The following is a 24,790-nucleotide window of genomic DNA, read 5'->3' as shown; positions in this document are numbered from 1 at the left end:
GGGCTGATTGAGGCAAGTAGGTAGGGACAGTCGGGGGGTTCAGACTCAGAGCCCACTGTATCATCTTGTCCCTTCCTCTCCTGCCCTGACATGTGGTCTGTTTTTTTTAAACCATGGCCTGGTTCCTATTTATGGCGCCGTTCTATCCACAGATACTGGGTATGGGCTGAAGCACCGGAGGTGGGCCAGCCCACCCCCAGTGGGAGTAAATCCCCTCTCCTCTATGACGCGGCTTTATTAGAATCAATGGAGACGCATCATAGAGGGGCACCCACTGGGTGGCGGGCCGACCCGTCTCCCGTGCTTAAGTCTCAGCCTGGTACACATGGATCGAATTGTGCCATACATGGGAACCGGGCCGTGGTTCAAAAAACGGACCACGGCAACGGCTTCCCCACACTGGCGCTGTTCTATCCGTGTACCTGATGGTACATTCACTTTCATCTATCAGTTGCTACATTAAATAGATAAGATTAAATTTGAGGGATGCAACAAAGGCTTCAGGGTAAATGTAGCCTAAATTAGGAAATCATATAATCATATTAGTATAAAAAACAAGTATCGATATGGCTGTTACTAACACTGTGAAATGTGGATATTAACTGCTAAATGCAGGCAAGTATAGAACTTGTAAACACATGTTTATTAATTTCTATTTTATTTTTATCAGTAAGTTATTGAGATCATATAATATTTTTTAACTGTTATACAGTCGGCTTTTTGTATACATTTCAGGCTTGAGGAAAATAATGTAGCACTTTGGGAAAAATATTATAGCTAAAAGTCCAGCACTTGAAGCCAAGATGGAGAAAATTTCTACGGCCACCATGTTTTTTCCTTTGGTGCTCAGATAAGAAGGGACCATAGTAATCCAGACACTACAGAACACCAGCATACTGAATGTGATGTACTTGGCTTCATTAAAACGATCAGGTAATGTTCTAGCCAAATAAGCAACAGTAAAACTAACAGCTGCCAGGACAAATAAGTAACCTAGAACAGCAAAGAAGCCAACTTGAGACCCTTCATTGCACTGAATGATGACTTTCCTGTGATAGGAATGGGTGTCCTGCTCCAGGTATGGGGGAGAAAAGTACAGCCAAATAATGCTGATAATAACCTCAATGGATGAGGCCACCACAACTATAGAGTTGGACACTTTCACCCCAATCAATTTTTTCCATCGACTTCCAGGTCTGGATATTCTAAAAGCCATATAGACCATGATGGTTTTGGCCAAAACAGAAGATACTGAGATGGAGAAGATGATGCCGAAAACTATTTGTCGTAATCTGCAAGTTCTTTCGACAGGGCGACCAATAAATAAGAAGACACACAGGAAGCACAATGACAACGAGATGAGGAGGATGAAGCTCAGGGTCTTGTTATTTGCCTTCACAATGGGGGAATCTTTATGTGACACAAAAATTCCTAATATCAGAATAGATATTGTCCAGAACAGAATAGCAAAGGCCATTAATGTTATAGCGAGACTGTCGGAGTAGGCAAGAAATTCTTCAAGTTTCGGAAGACATTGATCCCTTTTATTACTTGACCATTCTATAGGCAAACATTTTATGCAGTTTTCACTATCTGGTAAAACATAAAAATAAATTAGGTTTATTCAATATGCATATTCAATACAATACCATTACAATCTAACACAACACTTAAGTGGCTGCAGTTCACAAACATCTCCCTATAACTTGTCTGATTTTTTTCCTGAGCTAGATATATTTTGACACATACACATCGGGATATTGATAAGGCAAGAGGTACAGTGAAAAAGGACACAAAGTTTGTGCTGATTTTTAAACTATAAAAAAAGGGTTACATAGATCCATTTACCTTTTCAACTAGTGTAGTGCATGTTTTGTCTTGTTTGTTTTGTTTGTTTGTCTTTGTTTACCATAGACACTAGGCATTATTTTTTAAAAATCATAACATGAATTTATTTTTACCGGTTATATTGGATATTTCTCCTTCAGGACACTTTACACAGTCATAGCAGCAGATCGGCTTCTGATTATTCTTGATCTTCCTGCGACCAGGTGGACAGTTCTCTGAACATTGTGATCTTGGTATCTGTAGAGAGAAATACATTAAAATTAAATTATTAATTATTTATTTAAAAAAAAGCTTCAGTTGAAAAAATAATTACATTTTATATTTGATTAACAACTGTTATGGCCATTTCAGTTTTCTATAATACAAATTAAAAATAAATCTTTCATGTTATCTTGAGATAAAATCTCTCACAAAAATGTCTTTAACCCCTTAAGGACTGGGCCTGAAATGGCCTTAAGGACCGAGGCAAATTTTATGAATATGACCTGTGTTACTTTATTCATTAATAACTTGGGAGTGCTTTTACCTATCCGGCTGATTCTGAGATTGTTTTCTCGAGACATATGGTACTTTACATTTCTGGTAAATTGGAGTCGATATTTATAACGAAAATTTATGAAAAAAATCCAAAATAAAGTGAAAAATTGTGAATAAATGCATTTTTCCAACTTTTTAACTTTTCTGCTTATACAGAAAGTGGTTATGCCACATAAATTATATATTAAATAGTATAAGCAACATGTCTACTTTATGTTGGCAGCATTTAATAAACTTTCTTTAATTTTTTTTTAGACAATAGAAAGCTCAAAACATTAGCAGCAAATTTCCAAACTTTCTGTAAAATTTCAAAATCAGATATTTTTAGGGACCTGTTCAGGTTTATAAGTTAAAGTGTATTTGAGGGGACTGTATGTTAAAAAGCCCCACAAAGCACCCCACTTCAAACTGCACCCCCCACACTCTGCAAAAGCACATCCAGGAAGTTTTTTTTAACCCTTTAGGGGAGTCACAGAAAAAAAAGCTAAGTGTGTAAGAAATTTGAAAATTTTAATTTTCTGTGCAGAGATTTTATTGTAATCCAATATTTTTCATAATTATAAAACTATTACCAGAGAAATACCCCCCAATATTGATTGCTCCGTTTCTGCATTTTATAGAAATACCCCATTTGTGGCCCTGTTGCACTATTTGACACAACCACAAGCCTCAGATACAAAGGAGCGCCTAGTGAATTTCAACGCCTCTGTTATGCTTGGTCATTTTTGACTGTACCACTTCAGGTTGGCAGAGGCTCTGGGGTGCCAAAACATAACAAACACCCGTAAAGGGACACCATTTAGGAAACTACACCCCTCAAGGAATGTAACAAGGGGTGCAGTGAGCATCTGGACCCCACAGGTGCTTCACAGATTTTCAGAACAATGTGGTGTAAAAAAGGAAAAATTTAAATTTTACACTAAAATGTTGTTCTAGCCTTCAATTTTTCATTTTTACAAGGGGATAAAAGGAAAAAAAAACACCAAACGTGTAGCGCAGTTTCTCCCGAGTATGGAAATACCCCACATGTGGACATAAAGTACCAAGCGGGCGCAGGACGAGCCTCCAAAGGGAAGGAGCGCCAATTGGCTTTTGGAAGCTGGATTTCACTGGAATGGATTTCAAGAGCCATGTCGCATTTACAAAGCCCTTGTGCTGCCAAAACACTGGAAACCCCCCACAAGTGACCCCATTCTGGAAACTACACCCCTCAAGGAATCTAACAATTGGTACAGTGAGCATATGGACCCCACTGGTGACGGGCACAAATGTGGAACAATGTGACGTGAAAGGGAAAATTTTCATTTTTTTCACTTTCATGGTACAGATGTGGCCGTCATAAAGGGGTCCATATCCTCACTGCACCCCTTGTTAGGTTCCTTGAGGGGTGTTGTTTCCAGAATGGGGTCACTTATGGGGGTTTTCACTGTCATGGCAGCACGATGGCTCTGTAAATGCAACATGGCGTTCATCATCCATTCTGGCCAAATCCAGCCTCCAAAATCCAAATGGCGCTCCTTCCTTTCGGAGGCTTGCCTTGCGCCCACATGGCGCTTTATGTCCACATGTGGGGTATTTCCAGACTCAGGGGAAATTGCTCTACACATTTTGTGTGTTTTTTTCTCATTTAACCTCTTGTGAAATGAAAAATTTAAGGCTAAACCAACATTACAGTGTAAAAAATGTAATATTTCATTTTCACACCACATTGTTCCACATTTGTGCCCATCACCAGTGGGGTACTTATGCTCACTACACCCCTTGTTACATTCCCTGAGCGGTGTAGTTTCCATAATGGGGTCACTTGTGGGGGGGTTCAACTGTCTTGGCAACACAGGGGCCTTTTAAATGCAACATGGCCCTCGAAATCTATTCCAGCCAAATCCATCCTCCAAAAACCAAATGGCGCTTCTTCCCTTTGGAGGCTTACCCTGCACCTGCTTGGAGCTTTATGTCCACATGTGGGGTATTTCCGTACTCAGGGGAAATTGCTCTACACAATTTGTTTTTTTTTTATCTTTTAACCCCTTGTGAAAATGAAAAAATCAAGACAAGATCAATGATTTAGTGTAAAAATTAAACATTTTTTACACTAAATGTTAATTTTTTCCATTTCCACAAGGGGTTAAAAAGAAAATGAACACAAACGTGTAGGGTAATTTCCCCTGAGTACGAAAATACCCCACATGTGGACATAATGTGCCATATGGGCACAGGGCAAGCCACCAAAGGGACAGAGCATCATTTAGAGGCTGGAATGGAGGATGGAGGCCATGTCGCAATTACAAAGCTCCTGTGCTGCCAGGACAGTGGGAACCCCTCACAAGTGACCCCATTCTGGAAACTACACCCCTTAAGCAATCTAACAAGGGGTGCAGTGAGCATATGGATCCCACTGGTAACAGGCACATATGTAGAACATGTGCCGTGAAAATAAAAAATACAATTTATTTCATTTTCACGACACAAATGTGCCCATCTCCAGAGGGCCATATCCTCGCTGTCCCCCTTGTTAGATTCATTATGGGGTGTAGTTTCCATAATGGGGTCACTTGTGGGGGTTCCCACTGTCCTGGCCGCACAGAGGCTTTGTAATTGCATCATGGCATCCTCTAATGGGAATGTCGGCCATACCTATTTAGTTGGGGAAAAGGGACAATTTTAATTTATTTGCGGGTATTAGGCCAATTATTAGTTTATAAGGTTGAAATTGACAGAAGTCCATCAAATTAAACCTGTGTTGATCCAGAGGAAGGCAAAAAAAACCCTCGTGAGTCAGACGACAGTAGCCTCATCACAGGGAAAAATTCCTTCCCGACTGCATAATGGCAATCAGAATAATCCCCGGATCAACGTGACCCCTGAAATAGGAATAAGGGAAGGAATTTAGAAAATTTTGAACTCCAATGATGTGTGGTACGCCTTGAAGCGATCCAGTATGCAGCGGCCGGGGTGATCAGGACAGGGGTCACACTGGAAAATCGTGTCCTTCCTGATCCCCCTGTTACCCCACACTCTGCACTTCTTCTGGGGTATTCTGTTTTCCAGTGTGGGGGATGTCACCTGGAAAATGTTGTCCTGGTGCGATACGGGGTCCTGAACGATCTTCCCACTATCTCGGAGGATGGAGGGGGAATCTGGGGGCATCTGGGTGCTGGATATGGGTGTTCCTTCCTTCATACATTGTAAGGGTACGTGCACACTGAGGAATGGCGAAGGATAACCCTTTGTGCATTCCGCAGCTGGCACCCACCGGCGGACTGATTCAGGCGCGAGTCTCCGCTCGTGTCACACTCCATTCTATGCACGGGCGGCTTCCGCCCTCTGTCCAAAGAATGAACGTGTTCATTCTTTGGACGGACGACGGAATCCGCCCGTGCATAGAATGGAGTCTATGACACAGGTGGAGACACGCGCCTGCATCAGTCCGCCGGCGGGTGCCAGCTGCGGAATGCACAAAAGGTTAACCTTCAACATTCCGCAGTATGCACGTACCCTTACAATGTATGAAGGAAGGAACACCCATATCCAGCACCCAGATGCCCCCAGATTCCCCCTCCATCCTCCGAGATAGTTGGAAGATCATACCCTAAATCTGTAAGTGTACCCTAAAGGTACTCTCACAGAGTTTGGAGAATTTCACGCCATACCGTCATCTCTTATTGGGACGGTACTGGCGGAAAAGACGTGTCTGGGGGGCAGCGTACGCTACGCTACCCCCAGACACGACACTGGATGACAAGGATGAGGATGAATGGAGGGAAAAAGGATCCCCCCATTCATCCTCACTGGCTGTTTCGGTGTCGGAGGCAATAATAACGTATGCGTCTGACACCGAAAACACCCTGGGGGCCATCTTTATATGGGGACTAGTATATGGGGTATGTAAATGTGTATTGTAAAACTTTATTTCATGTAGTGTGGTGTAATGTTGTGTTTTTTAGACAGTAAGAAAAATATACCTACGCAAAAAAAGGAGCTGCTGATAAATGCTGCACTTATGTGCGGCACTTATCAGCAGACAGTGGCGGTAGGATATAGGGGGGGGAACGCCCCTACACCAAAAAGGAGGAGTTGCTGATCAGCGGCGCACATACGTGCGATGCTGATCAGCACTCAGCGGCGTTAGGGCGCATAAAAAGTAAAAAAAATAATTTGGGGGGGAAAAAAACAAAACTTTTTTTCAACTTAAAGCAACAACTGATCAGTGAATGATATTCACTGATCAGCCGCTAGGGGGCAGTAGAGGGAAGCTGACGAAGACTGCCGAAGATAGGGGCAACGGAAAAGCCCTAAGATCCGAAAATTGCTGACGAAACCCTACCGAAAACGACCGAACCCGGAAGTGAACCGAAGAGGACTCGCGGACCGTGGATCTTCACTCCGAACGCCCAGATCAGGTGAGTATAGTGCACCTACACTATACACTCCTGTTTTGCACCACTCAGCTACCTAGCTGATGGGTGCAGAACCCGGGGACACTTTTTTTAACGCTTTGATTGTCATGATGGGCTGGCCGGTACAGGCCGGCCCATTACGGCGATCGTGGGGGTGACACCGGCGCCATCTTTTGCTGGGTCACTAATGGTGATTGGTGCTGTATTGATCAGCCTATAGCAGCGATCGTTAACCACCCCCCGTGCCGACGAGCAGAGATGGCCTGCTATACATTATAGCAGGCCATCTTCCCCGATCGCGGTCGGGGAAACCGCGGGCGTAAATTTACGCCCGTTTGTGTTAAAGCCCACCCTGCGGGGGCGTACATTTACGCCTGCGGTCGTTAAGGGGTTAAAAACAAAACAAGCAAACAAATAAATAAATAAAAAGTAGATCCTGATTCACAATCTCTGACCTCTCTATTTTTCCAGGTTACCAGAGATGAGTTGATGTAAAGCTGCTTGTCCGGTGATGCCCATGGCAAAAAAGAACCCATGAAGTTTATTGTGAGAAATTTCCTGCTTCTCACCCAGTTGTATAATAAATAAATTGTATTCATTTCCCCCTTCTCATTATAGTATGATCTCTTATCTAATCCAATATTGTAATGAATAATCCTTAAGTGTTGGTTTAGCTTTTAATAAAAGATCAATGATATGTTAGAAAATAGAACAAATATTGAGGCACAAGAGAATCAAACATCTCGAACCAAGATTTGTTTCCAAATTTGCAAAAAGTTTGTACGAACACAGCCCAGGATGGCAGCCACACATAGCACATTTAGTTACATCAAACATTTGGGTGCAAGGGGTTATTAACAATTAACAATTAATATTAACAAGGTTATTAACAATGCTTTGCAGCTGGACACCCCCCTGCAACGTCACATTCTTATTTATTATATATATTGGAGCAAGTCAGCTCCTGTATAATGAACTGAAAACATACATTTACACTAGCTCGAGAGAGAAAGGTAGAGGCACAGTTATAAAGTGTTATAGAAGATTGATTAGGTTTCAGGGATAGATAGAATATAGTGTGAGCGTAGTAGTGTAAGCTGTGTATCTGTCAAATGGCTCCTGTCCTGTATCTTTGTGTGTCCGTACATGATGTCCACAGTTCTCCTGGGTGAAGTTAACACTGTTAACCCCCTCCCGTCACCCCACTGTTAACTAACGTCGCTGCAGCATATGCCTGATGCTTCAGCGACGTTAATTAACGCTAGGATGACACAGGCGTAGAAGCTGCTCCTGTGTCATCTCAGGCGGGTCCCGCCTATCAGTGATAGCTGGGGACCCACCACAATTCTCAGCACCGGAGCTGATGCTGAGAGTTAACCCCATAGATACTGTGGTCAGCAAGACCGCAGCATATATAGGGCTCCAGAGAGAGAATCCTCCCTCTAAAGAGGAAGAATTCTCTCTCCGGTGTCCATCGGGACTCTGCGAACTCATTGCTTGGAAACTTGGAAACTTGGAAACTTGGAAACCGGAAGCCTCAAGTGTCCGGTTTCCTGGCCATGGAAGACGGCTGAGGTCACTAGGGAAGGCTGGGCGCGTGCCTGTGAGCTCTCCCCCCTCCCCTCTCTCCCTTGCCGCTAATACAAGATAGTAACAGTGTCAGGAGACAGCGGAGAGGGGGCAAACCTATGGACATCAACTTATGGGATCATTATGATCCCATAAGCTGATGTCCAATCATGACCTGGACATTGAGGCATCAATGACCCTGGTCGTGAAAGGGTTAATAAAGAGAGAGTATGTTGAAGCAATAATAACGTGTTGTCACATGCCAGTTCCTATAACTCTCCTCTGAGGAGCTCTGTCACAAAAGCTTAAAGGGGGTGGGCTTAGTTGATGGTGATATTGACGCACTATTGCAGCAGCATAAGTGAATATTCACAAATATGTTGCAATAGGCCCAAATATGACAATAAATTAAAACATAACCTATAAATTAGGATGGGCCGATGGAAAACACTCTTAAAGTCATTCATAAGACACTTGTTAAGAGCGCTTGGAATCAGCGTCCATTAAAGGGAAGAGTACACATTAAATTTTTTAATTTTATCTTACAAACACTTGTAAACAAGAGTCTGGTGACTGCCGATAGTGACAAGATAACATAAGACTTCTGGCACTGTAAATCTGTATAGTCCCCTTTGAATTAGAAGTCCCTATTTGTAAAAGAGGTCCTCTAGCATATAGTAAGTGGCTTCCATTAGTGTCTCTCAATACAATAATCATCATCCTTTACAAAAGATGGCTGTAGCAATCACTGTAGAAGCCATCTTTTTTTTTTTTTTTCCACACTAAACCCAAACAAAACTAACGCTCCCCATAACAATAGGAAATTTTCCTGTGACATAGAGTACATGATGTAAAGACCAGGTACTTTTCTTAAACATAACTGTCACAACTTTAACATTTTGCCCATTTGAGACAAATTATAGGCTCACCCTCTGGCTCATGAGACTTCTGGACATGCTTTACCCCTGATGGCAAACACAGTTGGGCAACTGGGGAAGAGGGTTACAAGGGAGGGACTGCAACTATGGGAGAAAGTGGGATGGTGTTGGCCACTTAAGGGACTCCATGGTTTGTAGGAGGAGATGGTAGCTAGAACCAGCCACTACAGGGATGGCTTCTGCTACTCGGATGTGGCTTCCACATCCTGGTGGCAGGCTTGGGCCTTCAGGTGTGTTACCCAGGGCTTGGGCAGGAGATGTTCCTCATCCCACTCCTACGACTTCGTAGGGACAAAAGAAGGCTCTGGTTGCAACACACATACCTGGGCCAGCGAAACACATAGACAAATAGACGCTGCAACAATTCATTTTATCTTGTCACACAACTATTTCCACTTTGAAGGTTACTATTATAGTGGTCCCTCCACGTACAAAATTAATTGGTTCTGGTATGACCATTTTATGTTGAAACCATTGTATGTTGAGTTCATGGAAAACTGATAATTGGTTCTGAAGCCGCACAATTACACCTCAATAGATAGAGAAACAACTACTGGAAGCTGTAAATTACTTCCAGAAGACTGGACTGTTTTCAGGGTCCTGTACAGTTCCATCAGGGTCCCAGAAAAATAAAATTGTTGTCTTCAACTGGTGCCTAAAGGAGCAACTCATCCTGGCACCGGTAAAGAGCAGTACAGGACTTGTAGTATCACACTGTTTTGTAGGGAGGGGATACTAGACATACACAGCAGTACAGGACATGTAGTATCACAATGTACTGTAGGGAGGGGATACTAGACAGCCAATCACTGCATGCACTTCACTAATACTGGGGGTTTACCAGTAACATAGCCACTTTTATTGATCAATCATACTATTTCACATGTCATGCAGATCCTGACTGTCTGTAGCATTGTATGTGAGGCCATTGTAAGTTGAGGGATTACTGTATAGAGGAACAACAGGGACTGCCATGGGCACACAGTTTGCACCAAGCTATGCAAACCTATTCATGGCATACTGGGAAAAGGCTAAAATTAAACATAATCTAGTGATGGACCTACTATGTTGGAAACACTACATAAATGTTATCCTAATCTGGAAAGGACCTATCCAAACAATTTATATCACAGCTGAATATTAATGAGTACAACCTTAAATTTACTCCACATATTAGCTTCCAAACCCTTACGTTTTTAGATGTGACTATCACTGCACAAAATTATAAACTCATGTGCCATACTTAAATTAAAAAAAAAAAAGCTATATCCTATTCTCCAGTCACCATCTGCCTAGATGTCTCCTTAACATTCCCATCATGCAGTTAAGAATATGCAAATAAACTGTACAACTAAAGATTCATTTATTAAGGAAGCACAAGCCCTAACAGCCCATGATAGAACAAAACTCTTTGAAGAAAAAAAAAAAGTTCTTAGGATAATTCAGATATTACAAAAAAGAATTCTAAGATTATTTTACCATTTAACACACAATAAAAAAAAATGGAATAAAAAAAAATATATATTCCAAGAGAATTGGACGTTACTCTGTCAAGACAAAATATTAGCCCCATTGCTTCCAAAGAAACCAACCATTGTGTACTCGAAAGCCCCAAACCTAGGAATTAAAATGACACCAACAATGAGAAACATATACAGTGGTACCTAAGTTTAAGAGTAACTTGGATTGAGAGCGTTTTGCAAGAAGAGCTCACAGTTTTTCAAAATGGTAACTTGGTTTAAGAGCATTGCTTTGGTTTAAGAGCTCTCTGTACTGGGTGGGAGGGTGAGTGAGAGAAGGGTATGGTCTGCATAGTGTGGTCTACAGCACTGTACCCTAACCCAGGAAGTCTCCTCCACCTTCCAAACCCTAGCAGATTCACTTCAGACTGGGGCTTGCATCAGGGGACAGGACTGCGGTGGTAATTTCTCCATAGCTGCATTTATGTGCCCACATATACCCTGCTCATGCTTTCATGCTCCATGCAGTCTCTGTCAGCCCTTTTCCCATCCTCTCCATTCCTGCTATAATGTGCCTGCACTTACACTCAGCTACTGTATACACACTGCTGCTATAATGTGCCTGTACTCACACTCATCTGTACACACTGCTGTTATAATGTGCCTGCATTCACACTCTTCACACATTCACACAGTTTCTTCAGGTTTATTCCCTTACTATACGTTATGCTCCACATGCTGATTGCTATACTGTACAGTAACTCATAATATGACACATTTAGCTGTTTCCAAATGTTTGTTTCATTTGTTTTACATGTCATTCAAAAAAAAAAAAAAAAACATTATTTGGGGTGTGTGGAACCAATTGTCTACATTTCAGTGATTTCTTATGGGAAAATTTGCTTTGGTTTAAAAGTGGATTTGGATTACAAGCACGCTCCTGAACGAATTATGCTCATAATCCAAGGCATAACTGTATAACAAATCATCAACAAACCATCATGGCTTTGCTTAGGGCTTCTTTAAATGTAGAACGTGTTCCTGTTGCAAAAAATGAAAACCACTGAAGTGAAATGCACCACCAAGAAACACACCTGGTCCATTAAAGAGTTAATAATCTGTCAACGTAAGGGAATGATTCTATATAACCATTTTGCAGCAAAAATGGCAGACACAGGACCCTCTGCTGCCACTAATGTTTGTGTCAGGAATTGAAGGCCTGTGCAAGCCCTGCAATACCCAGGGAGCGAGAGAGATGAGTGACACTCTACTAGCACGGAGGTGGGAGGGTGTGAGTGGGCGGCAGTGGCCTTACTTTCGGGGGGGGGGGGGGGGTGTTCTTACTTTTAGAGAGATGCCTTACTTTAGGGTAGTTGGTAGAATAGTTGGGGTGTCTTATTTTAAGAGGATGTCTTATTTTCGGAAAAACACGGCACTAGATTTGGTGTATTTATTCTAGATTTATTTAATTGGTATTTTAATCATCAAGAAATGAAAGGATGGAGTGGGAGTATTTATGGGAAGTAATGAGGCACTTTGGGATAGGGGAGGGTTTTTTGGGGATGGTCCAATTGTTATATCAGAACCCGAGAGCTGCAATACGTACTGGTGATGTCCTCTCTGAGTTGTTTTCGCTGGGTAGGGGTACGCGGCAGGGATGTCCTCTCTCCCCACTGCTCTTCGCCCTTGGGATTGAGCCCCTTGCAATTAAGGTAAGAACTGATGATAAGATAGAAGGCTTTGGGGCGGGGGGCGGTGGGGACAGAATATCCCTGTACGCAGATGACCTCCTTTTTTTCTTGCGGGACCCTAAAAAGGGGGTACCTCGGGTTATGTCCCTGGTTCAAGAACTGGGGGTTTACTCTGGGCTACTAATAAATTGGGGAAAATCTACCCTTATGTCTCTTGATCAGGAATTGGACTTATCCTTTCCTCCACTGTATAATTTAGAAAAAGGGAAAAGTTTTACATATTTGGGCATTCAGGTGTCCAGGGATTTACGGGGGTTTGATGACCTGAATACCAAGGATGTGGTAAATAATATAGAGAGGAAGGTCTCTGTTTGGTGCAGACTGAGAGTCTCCAGGATAGACAGAATTACATTAATAAAAACAATACTTCTGCCCAAACTTCTTTACCTATTCAGTGCCACACCAGTTGGGGTAGGGAAAAAGTATCTTAAAAGAATTAAAGTGGCATGGAACGCACTGATATGGGGAAGAAAAAGGGTGCGGATGAAAATAGAAGATTTATGTGTGCCAGTTGCAAGAGGAGGGTTGGGGGTTCCCAACGTAGATAAATATTTGTTAGCTTCGGAATGTTTTTGGTTGGCTAGATGGAAACAAGACAATTTGGGTAGATTTCTGTGTGAAAAATTGGGAGAGGGAGTATGGGATGTTTTCCAGATTTTAGAAAGCGGCCACTTGGAGCGGGGTGAATGGAGTAGATGGGCAATGGTAAGGTCCCTAATTAGGGTTTGGAAAAAACTAAAGATAGAGGAAAAAAGAAATGGAATATTGGACTTTTCCCCTTTGTGGCTGCACGAGGGGTTTGGTGGGAGAAGTGGTATGGGAACAGTGAAGGCCTTTGTAGAAGCAGGAATAAGAACAGTGAAAGATGTAATGTTAGGTAATGATATTAAAGATTGGACCACTCTTAGAAGGGAATATAAACTAGAGGAGAAACACTGGTACGATTATGCGAGGTATACAGCGATAGTTCGTGGGAACCTAAAAAGATCCCAGGGCAATATATGCGAACCGGGCCCAATAATAGGAAAACTTAGAAATGGGACAATATTTAAAAATGAGGTTAAAACCCTATATCTACACTTCATGTCGGACTATGAAATAGGTGAGAAGGGGAGGAGGAAATGGGGAATGGAGTTTGGAGAGTTGAGTAACGATCAGTGGGTAAGAATTCTAAAAGGGATTAAGGAAGTTTCCAGGGCAGGCTCCCATAGGGTTGTTCAATTTAATATTGTCCATCAGCTATATTACACCCCACTCTTTCTATGTAAAATCAAAAAATGGGATGAGGATAAATGCCCAAGGTGTGGTGTAAGCCGGGCCGGCTATGGGCATATGTTGTGGTCGTGTGGGGCCCTGGTCTCCTTTTGGGAACTGGTACACAGAAAAATTATGGATATGTTAAAGTTAAAGTTTGAATTAAGTCCAGTGTTGGCCGTTTTGGGAGACTCTTCGTCTGTAGCATGCAAGAGGAAAAGTAGGAGTAAAATCCAGAGAATGTTGTTCTATGCTAGACTTGTGATCGTGAGAAAATGGCTGGCACCGGAAACCCCTAATATAAAACACTGGGAGAACTGTATAGAGAAATTTGAAAGATGCCAATGAATTTTTTTCTTTTTTTTTTTTTTTTTTTGTCTCTTTGGCGGGGGGGAAGGGGGGAGGGGGAAAGGGAAGGGAGGGGGGGCAACAAGGGATTGGTTCGGTTTATTAAAGAGATTAGTGATTTAAAGGTTTGGTGGGGGATGGTAACAAAATTAATTTATTGAGATATTAGTAAGGATTACAGACACTTAGATATATATTGTTAATGTGTAAAATGTTTTTGTCTATGTACCTTATTTATGATTAAAAATAAAAAATTTTAAAGTTAAAATCATCAAGAAATGTGCTTTCTTATCATTTACATTTATGTCTAACTTGACGATCTTGGCACATATTTTTACTAGTTTTCGCACTTTTTTTAATTAGTTTTTCTTTTATTTTCTTACGTTCAGACACACCATTTCACTTCCAATATATGGGGGCTGATTGTTGACCCCCTGCTGTTTATGTTATTTAGTATAGTGCCCATTGATACTATGATTATAGTTTATTTTACCTTATGTCTGTATTTATGACTTTTAAGTTTATTTCTATTAAAATCTTTTCCTAAAGATACAAACAAAGCATCCAGCGTATAAGCCATGCTCAGTACTGCATAGTATACAGCAGGAGAACGTATATTTTCTAACGCATATGGTATTTCTTTTATATCTTCATCTCCTGAGCAGTTAAACAGTTTTATACTACAAAATAATTGATACATTGAATTTTTATAGGGATTGGTTGACAAACATCGATAAAATGTTATCCATACATCCTCAAGCATCTTATCTTCTGGAAACTTGGAAGGATGGACATTCATAATAAATTGTATCATTTCGCCTGTTTCATATGGATTACTCAGTATTTTACTATTATACTCTATATCAGCCTCCATAGTATATAAAAATCCAATGCAACAATTAAATGCTCGGTAAACTTGTTCTACCAGTTCATTACTGGCGAACCAGCTGGGTGGAAGAATAAAGGTCTTTGTCTTCACCACATAATCGGGAAGCTGTAAAGTGTTTGTCATATAGAAAGAAACTGTTCCACATATAAGAATAATATTAGAAGATGAGTTTGAGATGATCTTCTTGTTTATCTCATTTATAAAATGTGCACTTCTGGTAATTTCTTCAACTTCCAAAGGCCTTTTAGAGACAATTCTAACAGTAAACTCTACGCAGATGTCATGACTGTTAAGAAATGAGGTCAGAGTTTGGCTTTCCTTGATTCCGCTGTCATCGTCACTAGTAACAATTCCAACCCAGCTCCATGAAAAATGCTTCAGTAGTCTTAAAATAGCGGAAAAGTAGACATGGTCATTATGTGCTGTACGGAAGAGATAGGGATACATAGTTCTATCACTGAGAAGGGGATCTGTAGCTCCATAGCTGATCTGGAATAATAATAATAATAATAATAATAATAATAATAATAATAATAATAATAATAATAATAATAATTTCGCATTTACAAAGACTAAAGAAATTATTGAAATGAGTTAAATGCTTTCAAGAAGGTCCTCCCTCCTTTCCATAGCCAGGAGATACAAAACCATTTATTTTGCTTGTTGTCAGCCTGATATACCAGCATACTACCCCCCCCCCCTCCACACACACACCACCATGACCCCTCCCTGTAGATAGTAGGGTATAATGGGGATAAGCACTAGCTGCTAGCTTTTTATTGGCTAACACTAAGCCCCAGCTTAGTAATCGACCCAGTCTTTGGCATCTGCAGATTGAAGCCAATGCCTGATAGGTGTGGGTACTTACCTGTCCCATTTCCCCAATGCTGCCTGCTGTGCAATTCTTCCTGTATTTTCAGAACATCCGATGATGATGTGCTCCCATAGAAAATGGCTGCTCAGTATAGAGTCTATTCCGAGCATCCATTTCCATGATCAGCGCAATGTCATTTTATGTTAAGTAAACTCAGAAAGTGGTACAGAGCGGGTGGCCTGGGATTTGGCAGCGTTGAGGGAACGGAATCGGTAAGTATACAATACTGACATGTCCCCAAATTTGAGCAGCCTCGCCAAGTAGTAACGACGGTGAAAGGAGAAAAAAAAAAAAAAAAGTGTGTGAACTAAAAAATTAAATCCATTTTTTGCAAAAGACGTCCACGCATAATCGTCATGATCATTATTTTGACAAACTACATTCATTATTGAATACACTGTGTGCATTGGGCGGACCTCATTCTATTAACTTCAATGCATTCCATTTTTCCACCTCTACCATCTTGCATATTCTAACATCTTCTCTCATTGAGTAAAGACACAGAAAAATTGCATTAAACTTTTCGAAGTGGATGTTGAGGTGATATAAGATACCACACCTCCTCAATAAGATGAATATACTCCACCATGTTACATTATGTTTACACATTTTATTGCTGTGTCTTTTTTCAGCTAAAACCAGGAGAGGGTTAAAAACACAGAAACTGTGCAGATCTTTCCTTTATAATTTTGCCCTGTCAGCTCCACTACAGATGGAAAATACCAGACTGATGGAAATACCACGTGCCTCAACTGCTGTAGGTGCAATTTCCATACTGGTTTCCCAATTAGGGTTTACATGCTTATAAATACAGTGCTACTGTGCAAAATTTCATTTTTGCGTTTTTGTTTTTTTCCTCCTCCCCTTCTAAGAGTTCTAGCACTTTCAGTTTTCTATCTACAGGGCCATGTAAGGGCTTGTTTTTTTATAGACGTAGTTGTAATTTGTAATGGCATCTTTCATTCTACCATAACATGTATGATGGAATTCCAAATATATTATTTATGAAGATATAAATTGGTGAAATCATAAAAAAGAATGCAATATGGTAACGTTTGGGGGGTTCCTGTGTGTTTCGTAATGCACTATATGGTAAAAGCGACATGATACCATTATTCTATAGGTCAGCCTGAACACAACCATATGCAGCTTTACACAGTTTCTCTAATGTTATACAGTCGTACCTTGGTTTAAGAGTAACTTGGTTTAATAGCGTTTTGGTTTAAGAGCTCACAGTTTTTCAAAATTGTGACTTGGTTTAAGGGCATTGTTTGGTGTAAGAGCTCCCTGTACTGGGTGGGAGAGGGAGTGGGGGAGGGGCACGGTCTGCATAGCAGGGTCTACAGCCCTGTATTCTGACCCAGGAAGTCTCCCTCACCTTCCAAATCATAGTAGATCCACTTCAGGCTGGGGCTTGCATCAGGGGACAGGATTGTGGAGATAATCTCTTCATAGCTGTAACCCCTCTCTCCCCGGACAGAGAGTGCTGCTATACTGTGCCCACATCTGTCCTGTTCATTCCTTCATACTCCCTGCAGTCTCTGTCCGCCCTTGTGTTTCCCATCCTCTCCATTACTGTACAGTAACTTATATTACATATTCTGCGGTTTCTGAATGTTTGTTTCATCTGTTTTACATATTATTCAGAATAATAAATCATTATATTGGAGTGTGGAATCAATTGTCTGCATTTCTATGATTTCTTATGGGAAAATTTGCTTTGGTTTAGGAGTGGATTTGGATTACAAGCGCGGTCCCGGAACGAATTATGCTCGTAATCCAAGGCACCACTGTATATATTTTTTTATTAAATCCTTTTTTTTTTGGCAATTAATTATTAATAAAATGGCTCTATTGTGACGCTTATAACGGTTTAAGTTTTTCACCTACGGGGCTGTATGGGGTGTCATTTTTTTTTTTTTGCACCATGATCTCTAGTTTTTATTAATACCATATTTGTGTAGCTCGGACTTTTTGATCACTTTTTAATGCATTTGTTTAATATATCATGTAACAAAAAATCGGTAATCCTGCCACTTTTTTTACTCTTTTCAATTACGCCGTTCACCCATAGCGATGACAATTGTGATATTTTAATAGATCGGTCCCGGGCTGCATTTTACAGCCGGGATCGTGGCAGCTCAGAGCGGGGTCGCCGCGCGACCCCCCCTCTGAACTCCCCTTGCGGAACCAGGACGTTCAGTAACGTCCTGTTGCATCTAAGGGTTAAAGAAAACCTATCACCTAAAACTCCCTGTCCCTATTATCAAAGTTCATCTCTCCCTAAGTCTATCTATGAAGATACAGACGGCCTTTGCAGTCTGTATCTTATACTTTACCTAATCCTCTTGATCAGTGCAGCAAGGCCGGCCGGCCATCTTGATTGCATTACTTGCATTCCACCGCTGGAACGCAAGTGACGTAATCAAGATGGCGGTGTCCAGCCTTGCTGCCGCTTTGCATAACGGGGGCTTCTTGTCTCATGCTGGCTCTTTTGAAAAGAGCCGGAGTGAGATAGGAAAGGAAAAAGTCTGTAATTAAAAAACGCAGCTGTAAAAATAATTAATTGTATTTACAAATATTAATAGAATTATAATTTACAACCAATTAGAGAAAAAAAATGATTTTCATCCATGATTGGTTCTCTTTAAGCATTTCGGAAACCTGGAATGTATTTTATAGGAAATACCTACATTTTCCCAATCCACATAACCCACACAACACTAAGGGGGACATTTATTAAGTCCGGCGGTTTTTACTCCGGACTTATAAATGTTCCCGCATCTCCGGCACTACGGAGATTTATGTAGAGGCGGACTGCCTCTACATAAATCCCGTGCGCGTCGGTGCGCACAGCCGAAAACCTACGCTACCTGAAAGGTGGAGTAGGTTTTCGGCGTATCTGAAAAAATGATAAATCGCGCGGACTCGCAGTCCGCACCCCCCATAACGCCCCCTCCACACACCCTCCCCTCCCCCCCCGGCGTACTCGGCGTGAAGTGCCGATATGCAAATATTTTATTCGCAAATCGGCCATTTGCGAATAAAATCATTAGCATATCGGCACTTTACGCCGAAAATCATCAGTACGCCGGATGATGCATGTTCCCCTAAGTGTTTTAGTACAGTATACACCTTGCTTCTTATAGAGAAATAATGCCTATTCTCTTTTAATTAAAATGTCAAGGTTAATATCCATATCCCTAAAATGACTAGTCATTAGTTTTCATTAGACTTCAGCAAACTTTTCAAAAGTTCAGTTGGACAGGTTTGCTGAATTTTGGTGTAAAATGTGAACCGGACCTTAAATGAACTGCATTTAAACAGTGAAACTATGGCAGCTATACTATGAGGACTATTGTGGCTCCTTTACAGTGAAAACCGTGTACAAAAAGTGTATGATTTCGATTTCAACGGGAAAAAAGGCTCTTTGGAACATTTGGTGCTTTTGTGCCACCAGAGCCTTCCTCTATGCTAGAGAGTCGGAGGAGTGGAATGAAGAATATCCCCTGCACTAATCCCTTGTCGACACATCTGAGGGCCTGAGTCTGAAACCAGGACATGGAAGCCACCTCCCTGGAGCAGAACCCATCCCTGCATCTAAGACAAGCTATGTACTCCCTCAAGCAATGGACACCATCTCACATTCTCCCATAGTGGAAGTCTTTCATCCAGACCCCACTTCTACATCCATAGGTGCCCAGCTGTATGCCATCGGGATTGTGCGGATGCTCAGACGTCTAAGGGGTCAGAGATTCAGCCTATAGCATCAGTGGCTTACGAATTAAAGAGTCTTCATTATACACTGTTTGGGAAATTATCGCTTATGTTATGTTGGCCCAGTTGGGCAAAGTGTTTAAAGGTGATGCAGTTATTGTCCTAAAAAACAACTTTTAAACTTGCAGCCCTGTGCCAAACTGCCGTGGCCTAGAGTGTCTCTGCATTAGGCTGGAACAACCTCTCCATCCCTCCTCCCCACCCTCTTCATCATTAGGAATGCTTCAGGCAGATTTTCTCCTATTCATCAGCTGTAAGAACATGGCACATGGGCTGGATTGTTAAGGCACCTGTGCAATGTTCACTTCAGAGAAATAGCAAAAAGCCTGCAAGTGGGATTCCTAATGATGAAGAGGATGGGGAGGAGGGACATAGGGATGGTGCAAGGTTAGGGCACAGATACTCTCAGCTATGGCAGTTTGACACAGGGTTGCAAGTTTAAAAGTAGCTTTTTAGGAAAATACCTGCATCACCTGCCGAACGGACCCCAGGACAGATCTTGGATTAAAAGCAGCTATCCGAAGGTACAAGCAGTTTGGGGGGGGGACACACTGTGGGTACAGAGTCACTTTAAGTTGTGCCACACTGGCGACATGTTATGTTTACGAAAAGTCATAACACCATGTACTGTATGTGTCAGGAAAGCGGCATGTTGTTATGGGGGCAGGGGGTTGTTTTGTTGGTGTTTACTGTGTCTTTCCTTTCTGACCTCTTTCCTGTTTATAGTCCGTTCCTGGCTTTGGCTTAAAAAAATCTGTCAGATATCTATGTGTAAAGGGAGCCTTACTTCAATGCATGTGATTCCCCAATTAATGAACTGAGAACAGCTGAATCGTGAGCGCTAAGTGCTTGATTCTCTATGTTTGTGGTCAACTTTTTTGGTTATGAAACTGTGTGAGGGTAATTTTTTGGCACAGTGAGCTTTATATTTTAGATAGGTGGGACATTTCTCTGTGCTCTTTTAGTATACAATGGAGGGAATTTATCAATCTGGCGTACCCAGCAAAAAATTCTAATGCCTCTGTGCGCTGCACCAGATTTACAGACACATATATCTATGCTTACTATTCAGCAGGTGTAGTTTATCACCATGACGTATGCTTGCTAGAAGGAGTAAATTATCATGAATTAGGGGATTTAGAAGGCCGCGGCTACTCCCCACCTTAACACCACCCCTCCCCCACCCCTGCCCTTAAGGCAAACGGATGAATACTGATGAATAGATTAAAATAATCACAGATTTTTTTTTATTATGTTAAGGTATTCACCAGATGCAGGCATGATACATTTAGCCCCTTATCTGAACCAAGTAAAACTGCACAGTGGTGGATAGAATATTAGCTTTATTACACTGATCTATTAGTGAGGCACTTCAGCTTTGTTAGGTTCTTAAATTTGTATTTCTTACCTGTGTATATCGATACACATTAAGCACTTGGGCTATGGGCAGAGTTGTTACAGATAAAAGATCTCCAATAAAACCAGCAATGTTATAGCCGTTCATGCAGTTGTAGTTGGGGACAGTAGCTTTTGGTCCTGATAATATTTGTATTGTACTTTTTACAGCTTTATTAGCACTGGTACATGAATCAGACACATAATATCCTAAAGTCATATTGGGTAAAAGATAAGGATTTCTATTCACTTGCTCAATGGCAAATCGGAAATCCAAAAAATATTTGTAATTAGATAAGAGGGCTCTGTAAGTAAATATAACACATCCACCAATTAATGTGCAAGTGGATATTATGTAACAGACAAACTAATACTTATTTAATAACAAGGAAAAGAAATTACACTTGCTTTGAACTTTATGCTTTTATGTATCATTATATAATAAAAAGATCTGGTCTAGGTCTTAAATTTTGCCAAATCAACCTCAAATGAACAAAAACACAGAATTTTTTTTATGAAAAAAAAAAAAAAAAAAAACACTAGGCTAAAATGCAGAAGCAGGATTAGGTACATCCTTAACTTCCGGGGACTGGACTCACATTGGATTAATCTAACCTGCTGATAGCCCCCTATAACACCTGGGACGCTGAGGAGGAAGGAATGGGTCTTCCCTTCCTCCTCGCCGCAGGTCCCGTGCTATTAGTTGCCGTAATCTTCAGCCGAGAGCACTGTTTGTAGTACATGTGCGAAACTTTCAAGACACTTTACAATCTTTGCAGGACTCAATGTCGCAGCAAATTCACCTCAAAGTTAAATTAATCTCAAAAATACAAAGCTCTACCTCCCATAATATACAGGGCTCAGTTACAATGGTGATTGATATACAGTATAATGCTCGACCATCCATATTTTTAGCATGTTTTATACTTAAAACCAATTTTGAAAATACATAGAACTTAAGAAATTGGGCAACATAAATGAGGCGTCTAAAATGGCAGAGGGAGTAGTATAAAAAAGATCAACTTCTATGAAATTTAAGTCACAGGGAAAATAGAAAAAAAAAAAAAAACTACCACTCTCTTCCTGCGGCTTCCATCCCACCCCTTTTTATCTTCTTTCTGCTCTCAAGACAAGCACTCGGGAACAGGATGTGCTGGCTTAGCCAATCACTGGTCAGGACAGGACATTGCTGTGGACAGTGCTGGCCCTTGTCCCAAGTGCTTATGTTAGAAGCAGATGGAGGAACAATGTTTAGGGGACAGGATGGAGGTGAACAGGAGATTCAGGGAAACGGTCAGATATCAGACCTAGGTAAGTATCAGACCTAGGTAAGTATGTTTTTTCTCTTCTTATTTTTCTCAGTATTTTTCAACCCAAACCAAGAGTGGCTATGTTGACACACTGTTGAAATTATGTGGATGGCAGTCATTTAATGGCAAATAATTGATGTTATTTTAAAACAACGGCCACCAATTGCTGTTAATTGGCGGCCACCAACTTAATTTCAACAGTGTGTCAACATAGCCTTTCTGTGTTGTAAAAATCCACTCCTGGTTTTGGTTAAAAAATACTAACCAAAATACTGAGCAAATATACTGTGTGTAAGCATAGCCAACATTTTTTTTTTCAAAATGTTTAAAAAAAGAAAAAAGTTCTATGCTACATTTTTTTTTACTATAGCAGCAATTTACTCAGCAGACTTACCCATTGCAAAACATTAATGGCGGATGATTAGAGTCGATTGGAATCTCATCCATGTTTAGATTAACGGTAAATATTCCTCCGATTATAATGTCTCCACCTTTATAATATCCATATTCTTCTACACATTTTTTCATTTTTAGCTGACAGGTAGACGATGATGCCAAAGTCATAGAAAGCGTCAGATAGAGGATGATCACTGCTGGAATTAATGGATGATGAGACATTATATACAGAATGTTTTATTTTTAAATTTTTTTACAAATTTAATCAATTAAAGAATTGTATAATCTGTGTAGATTTCGATGACATAACATCGGCAGCCCATCACTGACATTCTGCCTGTGTGCCGGTACATGCAGCATCTCAGGCTCTATATATCTACCGGAGCTACTGAGGATCTGTAATTAACTCACATTGTACATTATATATTAAACTAACCAGATGCGTCCAAGTCTTGAATTAATCGTGTTATATATTAATTTTTCTTTTTTTCTTTTCTTTATGTGGCTAAGTAAAATTACTTTGTTATCTTATTGCTAATCAAGGCTTATAGAAGCTTAAAGGCCAAGAACATAAGCAAAATATCACTAACATTAATAATAATAATAATAATAATAATAATAATAATAATAATAATAATAATGATAATGGAGATGAGCGAAGTTTGCGAATATTCACACAAATTCACGGATATTCGCAAATTAAATATAACAAAATTTCATTTAATACAGTTAAACTATAGTAGCTACAATATTGGGACTATTAAAAAAGGGTGAATTTTTCACCTCATGTTGCTGTGACAGAGTCAAAAGTTGAAAAATGTTGATTCTTTTTAAAATGTCAATCAGCCTGTCAATCATTCAATTTCTTCCATGGACAGCAGCGGACATCAGTGGATCAGTGGCGTAAACTCATTTTTGTCCCAGGACAGCAGTGAACATTGCTAAAATAGCGGGCATCATGGGCATCATTGGACACCAGTGGATCTGTGGCATAACATGAGTCTTTCTCACAAGACAGAATTAGACATTGTAAAGCAGAAGCCCCATCAGGAGCAATGTCTGAGCCCCAGAGGTGTCAAGAATGTGACTTTGCACTCCTCTGTCTGTGCTGGGCGACTGAGGAGGCGCTGAGCCTATGGTTGTTTTTTTATTTGCAGTATCTGTCTGAAGCTGTCATAGCTTCACAGCCACACCCGCATTGCCTGGTACACTCTGGCAGTGCTGGGGTTAATCCTTATTCAGGCCTGTCCAGCTAAGCTGGGTGCTAAGATCAGGGCTGATCCAATCAGCTGCGGGACCCAGTCCCTGATCCGAGATAAACATCAGCTAGCTCCTCATTTCCCTGCAGTTATACTCTGCTAAAGCTTTTACCTCTGCTATTGTCTGTGTATTTCTGACCTTTGGCTTTGTTTCCTGACTTCCCTGTTTTGCCGCCTGTCCTGACATTACCGTCTGACTTTGACTACTCTTTTGGATCTTGATTTTGTACGTTTGCCGCCCGATGTTGCTGACCCAAATTGTCTACTCTGGCTTATTGTGTTTTTTTTGTCTGTCCTGTTCTGTGTTACACTTTTTCAGTGTAGGGACCTCCATCGTGATTGTCCATGGCTGTTTAGGGCCGTTGAGGCAAGTAGGTAGGGACAGAAGGAGGTTCTAGTGGCTCACTGTCTTGTCCTGTTCCCTACCTCAGTCCGGCGCTTCTTCAGGAGATCTTTTAGTCCTGGGAAGGAGCCGAGGAACCTATGCACAATGAGGTGAAGGTAGTCTCTGGGTGAAGGTAGAACACTGGAATGGGCAGTCCATGGCAGATGTGTGTCTTTTTTACACTCTAAACCCCAACAAAACATAATCCCATGTGGCATGGTGTGGCTGTATGAGGCAGTACTGTGCCTCTGGAGTGGGAATAGGGGTTCAGGTGGAGATCCTGGTCTATATACTCCACTCCAACCTAAGAGCTGATTAGGCTCTGAAACCCACCTGGTGGAGCTCTATTAGAGACTTTAGAGCTTCCCAGGTGAAGACTCCTAGGATGGGAGAACACAGGCAT

The 24,790-nt window shown here is 41.1% G+C and overlaps 1 protein-coding gene across 1 annotated transcript; it reads right to left on the bottom strand.

Annotated features, from left to right (window-relative positions):
- Window positions 1-697: 697 nt before the first annotated feature.
- Window positions 698-24,790, bottom strand: LOC138796509 (vomeronasal type-2 receptor 26-like). The gene is made up of 6 exons (XM_069976116.1): window positions 24,721-24,790; window positions 22,742-22,940; window positions 21,051-21,342; window positions 14,596-15,480; window positions 1,962-2,085; window positions 698-1,593 (listed from the first exon to the last, which is right to left on the bottom strand). The coding sequence occupies exons 1-6, from the start codon at window positions 24,788-24,790 to the stop codon at window positions 698-700; spliced, it is 2,466 nt and encodes an 821-aa protein (XP_069832217.1).

This window comes from Dendropsophus ebraccatus, chromosome 7 (genome assembly GCF_027789765.1).
Source record: "Dendropsophus ebraccatus isolate aDenEbr1 chromosome 7, aDenEbr1.pat, whole genome shotgun sequence".
Taxonomy (NCBI): domain Eukaryota; kingdom Metazoa; phylum Chordata; class Amphibia; order Anura; family Hylidae; genus Dendropsophus; species Dendropsophus ebraccatus.
Note: the sequence above shows the minus strand (reverse complement) of the source record. Positions and strands in the feature narration are given on the sequence as shown.

Excerpts from the sequence above, each read along its gene's own strand:
- LOC138796509 (XM_069976116.1), bottom strand. The coding sequence starts at position 24,790 with ATGCCTGTGTTCTCCCATCCTAGGAGTCTTCACCTGGGAAGCTCTAAA. Across the intron at positions 22,941-24,720 it reads CTCTAATAGAGCTCCACCAG|CAGTGATCATCCTCTATCTG; the intron begins GTGGGTTTCAGA and ends CATTAATTCCAG. Across the intron at positions 15,481-21,050 it reads ATGTGTATCGATATACACAG|ATCAGCTATGGAGCTACAGA; the intron begins GTAAGAAATACA and ends TTATTATTCCAG.